Source organism: Myotis brandtii, unplaced genomic scaffold (assembly GCF_000412655.1).
Source record: "Myotis brandtii unplaced genomic scaffold, ASM41265v1 scaffold193, whole genome shotgun sequence".
In the NCBI taxonomy this organism is placed as follows: domain Eukaryota; kingdom Metazoa; phylum Chordata; class Mammalia; order Chiroptera; family Vespertilionidae; genus Myotis; species Myotis brandtii.
Window position 1 is genome coordinate 32,561 of NW_005357191.1, and position 9,924 is coordinate 42,484.

A 9,924-nucleotide genomic window follows, 5' to 3' on the forward strand; every position below is an offset into this window, starting at 1 on the left:
TTCCCTCACTAGTTCAACAACTAAATTTTATAAACACTTTTTTTGGGCACCTGCAAGCACATCAGGGAACAGACAAAACTCCCTTCATTCACGGCAGCACCCCTGACATCCTCATTGGAAATGTGATTGGAGCAGTGTGTCCCCAGCCTGGGGGGTGGGTCTGGGGCTCATGGACATCTGGGTAGAGGCTTCAGCCACAGGCTGGAGAAGGAGCAGAGTAAGGAAGTGGGGACAGTAGGCGCTAGGGGGCTTGCTGCTGCTTTAAAATCTGGGGGGTTATCAAACACAATGGTGACATCCTTGGGTAGGAAGTAAGGGTGAGCTCCATCAGTGACTTCACTGCCTCCCCCTTGCTCCCCAGCGCTCCTGTCTCAGTCAGCTGGCCCTGATCATGCCATCCAGCAGAATGGAGTCAGACGCCTAAGTCCCTGTCCGCTCTAACGGGAGGAGAGGGGCTGGGCCAAGGGGGAGTCTACTCTGTTGTGGGAAAGCAGTGGGAGAGGGATGTGGGTAGCCCAGCAGGTCCTCTGTTTTGAAACACCCTCCCCACTTCATTTCCTGGGCCCCTGTCCACAGCAGACACCCCTGTCTATGGCATGGGCCTGGCCTCTAACCGATCTGGGAGGGTACATCCTGGCTGTGTGTGGGTTCCGTCTGGGGCACGTATCCAGACAGCAGTTGGGGCTGTGGGCTCGGACCACCAGCTCAGTGACTGCAGTGGCTCCTTGCTGTCATGTGGGTCAAACTCAGACCGTTCCTAGCATCCAGGCCACCCTGGTCACCTGGAGCTCCTCTCCTGCCTGATCTCACCACCTGGCCCCTTGCACCCATCACCCCGCTGGCCTGACTCCCCGCTGTCCCCATGCATCCCTCCTTCATCCCCATTGCAGTGTCCCCTCTTGTCACTCCTCTTGCTGGATGCCTGTCCTGAAAACGGTGCTGGAGGTGGCAAGCCTCACAGTCAGGCACTGAGTTCATGGCCTCCCTGGAAAACGCATGGCCATTTATTATAGACTCTCGGACTTTTTAGGAGAGAACCAGAGAGGGCTGGGGAATATGGGCAGAGGTCTCTCTGGTCCCAGCGAGTGAGAGTAGCAGCCCAGCAGGTCTGATAGCACTGGCCTGGAGACAGAGAGAAGGGGGACAAGTAGAGCCCCACCTGCAGCCAGGGCAAGGGTGGCAGCACCTGTGAGGCTTCTCACCTGTGAGGTGGGGAAGACCCCCATCCAGACTCTAGTGTGGTGATGAGGTGGGCAGGCCTTGGGAGGACATGCATGAAGGCTCCACGTGGACATCACTGGTCTCCCTCCTGGTGGCCCGCTGTTTGGCCCTATGTCATGGGGGGCATTTCTGTGCGGCCTGGGCAGTAAGGGCTCCCAAGCCCTGAGTCACCCCTCCATCCCCCAGCCAAGAATACAGTGGTGCGTGGCCTGGAAAACGTGGAGGTGCCCGAGGGGGGCGAAGCGCTGTTCGAGTGCCAGCTGTCCCGGCCAGAGGTGGCTGCGCACACCTGGCTGCTGGATGACCAGCCCGTGCTCAGCTCAGAGAACGCCGAGGTGGTCTACTTCGAGAATGGTCTGCGGCACCTGCTGCTGCTCAAAAACCTGCGGCCTCAGGACAGCTGCCGGGTGACCTTCCTGGCTGGGGATGTGGTGACCTCAGCGTTCCTCACCGTCAGAGGTGGGTGTGCGGGTGGGGGTCTCTGCCACCCCTGCCACTGGATACTCTGCTGAAGGGGTGAGGAGGGGTTGAGCTGGGCCTGCAGGTTGGGCAGGTCCCTCAGACCCTTCCCACTATGGGGTAAGGGTGTGGCCATGGGTCTCTGAGACCCCTTCCCACCAGATGCCAGGGTGCAAGGAGAACCGGTGGCCACAGGGGGCGTGGGTCTCTCAGACCCCTTCCACCCGATACTGCCTTTATAGGGGGAGGGTGGGCAGAGTGGGGAGGGCTGTTAAGGGGGGCTGTTGGTCTCTGAGGCTCCATCCCACATGAAGCTTGGAATTTGGAGAACAATGATCTCAGAGATCAGATCTCTAAGACCCCTCCCACCCGAGCTGGGCCACCGACTTGGCTCAGAGGTAGAGGAAGGGGTGAGGGGGAAAGGTCTCCCAGCACCAAGAGGCCACCATCCTGGTCCCAAGCTCACACCCTGGCCCCACCCTCAGGCTGGCGCCTGGAAGTCCTGGAGCCCCCGCGGGATGCGGCCGTGGGGGCAGGAAGGCAGGCCCACTTCAGCTGCACGCTCAGCGAGGTGGTGCCCGTGGGCGAGGCAACCTGGTACATCAACGGGACTGCAGTGCAGCCTGACGACGTGGACTGGATGGTGACCGCAGATGGCAGCCACCACACTCTGCTGCTGCGCCGCGCCCGGCCGCACCACGCCGGCGAAGTCACCTTTGCTGCCCGCGATGCCGTGGCCTCCGCGCAGCTCACCGTGCTGGGTGGGTGGCTTGGGTGCTGGACTCTCCCATGGGTGGGTAGGGTCGGAGGTTCCAGCTCCAGAAGCTACTGCAGGCTCTCCGTGTCCCTCCACCCAGGCACACAACCCTCGCTCCCGGAGACAGGAGCCCGGGCACCTGTCTGCTCACAGGCCTGGGGGGTGATCTGTCCGAGCCCTCACTGCACCCCAGAATCAGACCCTAGGGCAGGAGGGGCTGTGCCCCATATGAGAAAATGGATACCAAACTGACCACCCTCCCCCGCAGGCCTCCCGGATCCCCCGGAGGACGCCGAGGTGGTGGGGCGCAGTGACCACTCCGTGACGCTGTCTTGGGTGGCCCCCACAAGCGATGGCGGTGGCGGTCTCTGTGGCTACCGGGTGGAGATGAAACCATCGGCCACTGGGGAGTGGCAGCTGTGCCACGAACTGGTGTCCCAGCCGGAGTGCGTTGTGGATGGCCTGGCCCCTGGGGAGACCTACCGCTTCCGCGTGGCGGCTGTGGGCCCTGCAGGCGCCGGAGAGCCCGTGCACCTGCCCCAGACAGTGAGGCTCGGTAGGTTGCTGCCCTAGTCCTGGCGGATAAGGGTGGGGGGTCCAGCCTGGAGCACTTGGCCTCCTTAAACCAGAAGAAGGTCGGCATGTCCTTACTGATGTGCGCATCCTCAGCAGAGCCCCTGGGACCTGCGCCCAAGCCCCAAGCTCTGGAGAGCCGGCAGGTGGCGGCCGGCCAGGATTTGCGTCTGGATTGTGAGGTGGTGGAGGCTGGAGAGGTTGTCTGGCTGAAGGGAACAGAGCGCATCCAGCCTGGGGGGCGCTTCCAGGTTCTTTGCCAGAGTGGACGACAGACGCTGGTGATTCGGGACTTCTCAGCAGAGGACCAGGGCGAGTACCGCTGCAGCCCTGCCAGGGATCCCATCTCTGCTGCTGCCGTGGCCTTCCAGGGTGCGTCCTCCAGGGCCCAGCATGCGGGAGTGGAGGAGTGGGGGGAAACCCTGGGGTGGGGGAGACCCCCACAGCAAGGGGTCCACTTGGGGAGTTTGCCTCACACCAAGGGAAACTGAGGCTTGCTGGGGAGACGCACAGACCCTGCATGGCTCAGCCTCATGTCGGAGCCCATATCTCTGGCATCTTAGGCTGCACCCCTCTCCCTGAATGTGATCCTGGCCATCACAGTGCTTGACACCCACTGCTGGTCCCTTAAGTCCTCAGGCTCCTGTGCTCTGAGTCCCCCTGCACTGTGTCTCCTCCCCCCCGCGTGTGAACCTCCCCATGACCTCTGAGCATCCCCCCCTCACTCTGAGGACTGAGGCCTGAGCAGGGGAAGTTGAGGCCCAAGGAAAGTGGTTTGGAGCCTCTGAAACCTTGTAAAGGCTGTGCGATCAGAGCTCTCCAGAAGCCCAGGTGGACAGCAGAGGCCTATTGAGGGGAACCACAGTCGGCAGCCCAGTTCCCACCTGGCTGACCAGTCTCCTGCTGTCCACAGTGGTGCTGACACCAGGATCCAGAGATGAGGTCCCTGCACAGCCCAGCCTGCCTCCCGAGGCGGCCCAGGAGGGTGACCTGCACCTGCTGTGGGAGGCCCTGGCTCGAAAGCGCCGCATGAGCCGCGAGCCCACACTGGACTCCATCAGCGAGCTGCCTGAGGAGGACGGGCGCCTGCAGCGCCAGCGGCAGGAGGCAGAGGACCTGGCCCCTGACCTATCTGAGGACTACTCCACAGCTGATGAACTGGCACGCACTGGTGAGGCCGACCTCTCACACACCAGCTCTGACGACGAGTCCCGAGCAGGCACTCCTTCCCTGGTCACCTATCTCAAGAAGGCTGGGAAGCCTGGCACCTCTCCACTGGCCAGTAAGGTGAGCCTCCATCGTGGCCTGCAGGGGAGGCTTGGGTGTCTCAGATCTTTACCACTCATTGTCCATCCATGCATCATCTTATTCACCCATTCACCATCCACCAACCCATCCATTCAGTAAGCCTTTGTCCATCCATCCGTCATCATCCATTTATCCATCCAACAGCCATCCACTTATCCATTCATGCATCTACCACCACCAACCTATCCATCCATGCACCTCCATGTATCACCATCTATCCACACATTCACCCATCTGCCCACCCATCCATCATTCAACCATCCATCCGTTCACTCGCTGTCCATAGGTCTATACCACCCATTTATCCATACATACATACATACATACATCCATACATACATTTATTCATCCATCTGCCATCCACTTAACCACTTATCGATCCAAGGTAGTGCAGCTGCCAGCAGCGGAGGCAGAGTGGCCTGCTGGCGCTGGGATCAGACTGGGTTCTGCCGCCAGCCTACCCCGGAGGCCCCTGCCCATCCTTTCCCTGACCCAGGCCTTGGTTTCCCTACCCTATCTGTGCACACAGGTTGGGGCTCCAGCAGTCCCTTCTGGAAAGCTGCAGAAGCAGCAGAAACAGCCAACCACAGTGTGCCCACCACCAGGAGACCTGAGTATTGAGGACCTCAGTGACCCATCTCTGGACAAGGCAGCCATGAAGATCCAGGCTGCCTTCAAGGGTTACAAGGTGCGGAAGGAGATACGGCAGCAGGAGGGGCCTGTGTTCCGGAGCACATTTGGAGACACTGAGGCACAGGTGGGGGACACCTTACGTCTAGAGTGTGTGGTGTCCAGCAAGGCAGACGTGCAAGCTCGTTGGCTGAAGGATGGAGTGGAGCTGACGGATGGCAGGCACCACCACATTGACCAGCTCAGGGACGGCACCTGTTCTCTGCTGGTCGCTGGCGTGGGCCATGCGGATGCGGGCTGCTACACCTGCCAGGTGAGCAGCAAGTTTGGCTGTACGGTCCACAGTGCCCACGTGGCTGTCAGCGGGACGGAGAGTGAGGCTGAGAGCTCCTCTGGTGGAGAAGTGGATGACGCCTTCCGCCGGGCAGCCCGGCGGCTGCACCGCCTCTTCCGCACCAAGGGCCCAGCTGAGGTTTCGGAGGAGGAGATCTTCTTGAGCGCCGATGAGGGCTCAGGGGAACCTGAGGAGCCTGGGGACTGGCAGACGTACCGCGAGGATGAGCACTTGGTTTGCATCCGCTTTGAGGCACTGCCTGAGGCCCGTCGGGCGGCCACCCACTTCCAGGAGATGTTCAACATGCTAGGCATTGGGGTGGACATCAGCCTGTTGGAGCAGGGACCCCGGGGGGTGGAGATACGCATTGCCAAGGTGGCCCTTGCCCCCGCAGTGCCTTTGGAGCCAGTGCCCAGCTTGCGGACCACAGAGGCTGGTGAGTCTGTGAGCCACCTGGAGTGGGATGGGGCGGGAGAGGAGAGGAGAGGCTGGTGCGTGACCAGGGTCAGCTGAGAGGTCAACGAGTTGGCTGGGTCCCAGCTTCTGGCTCTTGGCAGATGCTGTCCACTGAGGTTGGCAGAGCCCAAGTTTGTGGTGGATGGAGCTCCAGCTCCGCCCAGTTCTGCCTGTTATTGTCAGAGCCTCAGCATTCTCATTTGTGCACTGGCTATGGGAATGCTGACTTTTGTTTGTTTTTTTCTCCATGAGGGTTTGAGATGCAACCTGTATAAAAGGTGGGGTTCCATGTGGTCTGGTCTGCACCCCATTTCCTGCTCCAGCAACAAAAATTAATTAAAAAGCCACATCACTGTTTACTTGTATGCCCCTAGAAATGGCAGAAGAGGTTTCCTTAACCCACAGTGTTGTGCCTTGAAAATTTCCTTCTCCATTCTTAGAGCGAGGCCTCAACCCTGGACTCCCAGCCATAATGCCTTGGTCCTCCCTCCACTTCCCCTCCTCCAGGCCTCCTGTCTGCTGTCCCTCTGGCCACAAGGTGGCTTGGGAGCCAGGCTGACAAAGGGAGGACTCCCCTAGAGCCGTGGTCGGCAAACTGCGGCTTGCGAGCCACATGCCGCTCTTTGGCCCCTTGAGTGTGGCTCTTCCTTAAGCCTTAGGAGTACCCTAATTAAGTAAATAACAATGTACCTACCTATATAGTTTAAGTTTAAAAAATTTGGCTCTCAAGAGAAATTTCAATTGTTGTACTGTTGATATTTGGTTTTGTTGACAAATGAGTTTGCCGACCACTGCCCTAGAGAATGGGGAGGAGGGAAGAGCTCAGAGAGCAGAGACAGTGCTGTTTAGCCGCTTAGTCTGTGAGTGCTCTCCCTTGTGGGTCACGCGTGTGCACCGCTGCAGCCCAGGTGATTGGGCACGGGGGCTGCTACTAACTTGCACACCCTGCCTGTCCCTCCCAGCCCCAGTGTTCCTGACTGAGTTGCAGAATCAGGAGGTGCTGGACGGGTACCCTGTGAGCTTCGACTGTGTGGTGACAGGCCAGCCCGCACCCAGCGTGCGCTGGTTCAAAGATGGGAGGATCCTGGAGGAGGATGACCACTACATGATCAGTGATGACCAACAGGGCGGCCACCAGCTCATCATCACGGCTGTGGTGCCTGCAGACATGGGTGTCTACCGCTGCCTGGCTGAGAACAGCATGGGTGTGTCCTCCACCAAGGCTGAGCTCCGAGTGGACTGTGAGTGTGGCCGGCCTGCTTTGCTGGCCTAGGGTGGGTGACTCAGGAGTTCCTGGCTGGGAGGGGCAGTGCTGGGTTGGATGATGTCTTGTGGCTGATGGAGAGCTCTCTAGGAGCCTCTTGGAGTGGGGATAGGGGCCTTAACTCTTTGAGAAGTATCAGGGCTGAGGAGGGACCCAGAAAGGCTTGGAGGTGTCCTGGGGCATGGTGGGTGATTAATGGCACTGTGGGCAATAAGAAATATGTACTAGGTCTCATCCCTGGTTCCTGCTTAGAGCTCTTAAATCTCTTAAAATTCTGAAGTGATAAGTCACTAAAGCAGTGACTCCTGGAGGGCCTCTAGATGGCTTCAGGATGGAGGATGGTCATAGAAAAGACCACATCATGGTCCCTATAAATATGTCTAACTGATTTTTTAAAAATATGTTTTTTTTATTATTTCAGAGAGGAAGAGAGATAGAAACATCAATGATGAGAATCATTGGTCAGCTGCCTCCTACACATCCCCTGCTGGGGATGGAGGCTACAACCTGGGCATGTGTCCTGACCAGAAGTCGTACTGAGACCTCCTGGTTCATAGGTCAACGCTCAACTGCTGAGCCACGCCAGCTGGACATGTCTAACTGATTTTTGACAACAGTGCAAAAGCAATTGAGTGGAGTAAAGTTTCAAGATGGTGCTGGAGTAATTTGGACATTTATAAGAAAAAAAAAGAACCTAGACCATATATGAAAATTAACTCAAAATGGATTACATGCGTAATATGAATATAAAACTTTAGAAAAACAATAGGAGGAAATCTTCAGTACCTAGAGCTAGGAAAGATCTTTGTATACTTGACTGGCAAAAGAAAAAATTAGTAAAATGGACTTCATCAGAGTTAAAATCTTTTGCTGGTGTGGAGCAATGAAGTATTTCTTAAAAATTGATTTTAGAGCCAAACCGGTTTGGCTCAGTGGATAGAGCGTCGGCCTGCGGACTCAAGGGTCCCGGGGTCGATTCCGGTTGCGGGCGCATCCCCATTGGGGGGTGTGCAGGAGGCAGCTGGTTGATGTTTCTCTCTCATCGATGTTTCTAGCTCTCTATCCCTCTCCCTTCTTCTCTGTAAAAAATCAATAAAATATATTTTAAAAAAATTGATTTTAGAGAGCGGAAGGGAGAGAGAGAGACAGAGAAACATTGATGTGAGAAACATTAATTGCTTGGTTGCCTCCTTTATGCACCCCCATTGCGGATCAAACCCACAACCTGGGTATGTGCCCTGACCAGGAATTGCACCTGCCACCTTATAGTGTATGGGAAAATGCTCTAACCAAATGAGTCACACTGGCCAGGGAGAGAGAATGAAATTCTACAGGCTGAGAGAAAATATCCACAAACCATATATTTTGTGAAGGACTTTATCTAAACTATATAGAGAATGCTCAATTTTAAATAGTAAAAAAATGCTTAAAAATCTAATTAGAACAGGAGCATGTGCAGAACTTCAGGGGAAAGGACACAGAGATGACAAATAAATGTGTCAAAGGTCTTCCACACATTAACCAACAGGAAAATGCAAACCAGGACCCTAGCAAAACATCCCTGCACACAATGGAATGACTAACATAAAAACTGTGATGCCACCACATGCAGGTGAGGGGCCAGAGAAATGGGACCCTTGTGCACTGCTGGTGGGTGTCAGTGTAAGAAACATTCAAACCTGTACAGAATTTTTGTGAGTATTTGAACCAAACTGCCAGGATTTCAACAGATTGAGATAATGCTCCAGAGAATGGCAGTTTTACACCTTATTTTATACATTACAATCAAAAGAGACGTAAATGGGTTACATTAAATTCATTGGTGATAGATTAGGGAGAAGGGAGAAAGCAAGAGGGGGACCTCTGGGATTGGATACCAAGTAAAATGATACATCTTTTAGGTAGGTTGGTACTGGATAGTTAATAGTCAACAATTAACATGATAAAAGCAACAATGAGAGGATTTGTAGTCTCTGCTCTGGTGCATTGGTTGTGCCCTGAGGGGTCCAGAAAAAAGAGGAGTTACCCTGACATTCCAAAGGTATGTTATCGTAGATGCAAAAGACAATAGACAGGCTCAGTCAAGGTAAGATTGACTTTTGTGAGGGAAGATCCTAGCCTAGGACATGATTACCCACCATAAACTGCTTTTAGTTTAAAAGTTTTAATTTCAGACCATCCTTTGTGGTTACTTTAGGTCTTTGATTTTGCAAGACTGTCACACCTTCCCTGAGCTTGTCAGGTAGCATGTAGAACCTTTTTGTCCACATGGGAGTGGAAAATGGTGCAGCTACTCTGGATCATGGTAGGGAATTTTTTATAGAATGAATCATGTATTTACCATATGACCCAACCATCATTTTGTTGAGTTTTCAAGAAATGAAAACTCAAATTCATAACACAATCTATACTCAAATGCTCATAGTAGCTTTGTTTCTAACTAGAGGCCTGGTGCACAAAAATTTGTGCACCCGGGAGGGTCCCTCAGCCCGGCCTGTGCCCTCTCGCAGTCTGGGACCCCTCGAGGAATAACCACTTGCTGGCTTAGGCCCGCTCCCCGGGGGACTGGGCCTAAGCTGGCAGTCAGACATCCCTCTGGCAGCCCAGGAGCCCTCGGGGGATGTCCACTTGCCAGCGGGGAGCAGGCCTAGCTGCAGTCGGGCATCCTTAGCACTGCTGAGGAGGCGGGAGAGGCTCCCGCCATCACCGCTGTACTGGCAGCCGTCAGCCTGGCTTGTGGCTGAGCAGAGCTCCCCCTGTGGGAGCACACTGACCACCAGGGGGCAGCTCCTTCATTGAGCATCTGCCCCCTGGTGGTCAGTGTGTGTCATAGTGACCAGTGATTCCCAGTCGCTCTGCTGTTAGGGTCAATTTGCATATTACCCTTTTATTATATAGGATAGAGGCCTGGTGCATGGGTGG

The 9,924-nt window shown here is 55.5% G+C and overlaps 1 protein-coding gene across 1 annotated transcript in view; it reads left to right on the forward strand.

Moving 5' to 3' along the window:
• Window positions 1-9,924, forward strand: part of OBSCN (obscurin, cytoskeletal calmodulin and titin-interacting RhoGEF) — a gene marked incomplete at its 5' end in the record, with an annotated part of 100,648 nt that overhangs the window by 30,351 nt on the left and 60,373 nt on the right. The window contains 7 exons of the mRNA XM_014538577.1: window positions 1,408-1,680; window positions 2,166-2,441; window positions 2,706-2,993; window positions 3,107-3,382; window positions 3,924-4,297; window positions 4,848-5,718; window positions 6,701-6,979. Of these exons, the coding sequence (XP_014394063.1) occupies window positions 1,408-1,680; window positions 2,166-2,441; window positions 2,706-2,993; window positions 3,107-3,382; window positions 3,924-4,297; window positions 4,848-5,718; window positions 6,701-6,979 (2,637 nt within the window). The remainder of the gene's footprint in view (window positions 1-1,407; window positions 1,681-2,165; window positions 2,442-2,705; window positions 2,994-3,106; window positions 3,383-3,923; window positions 4,298-4,847; window positions 5,719-6,700; window positions 6,980-9,924) is intronic.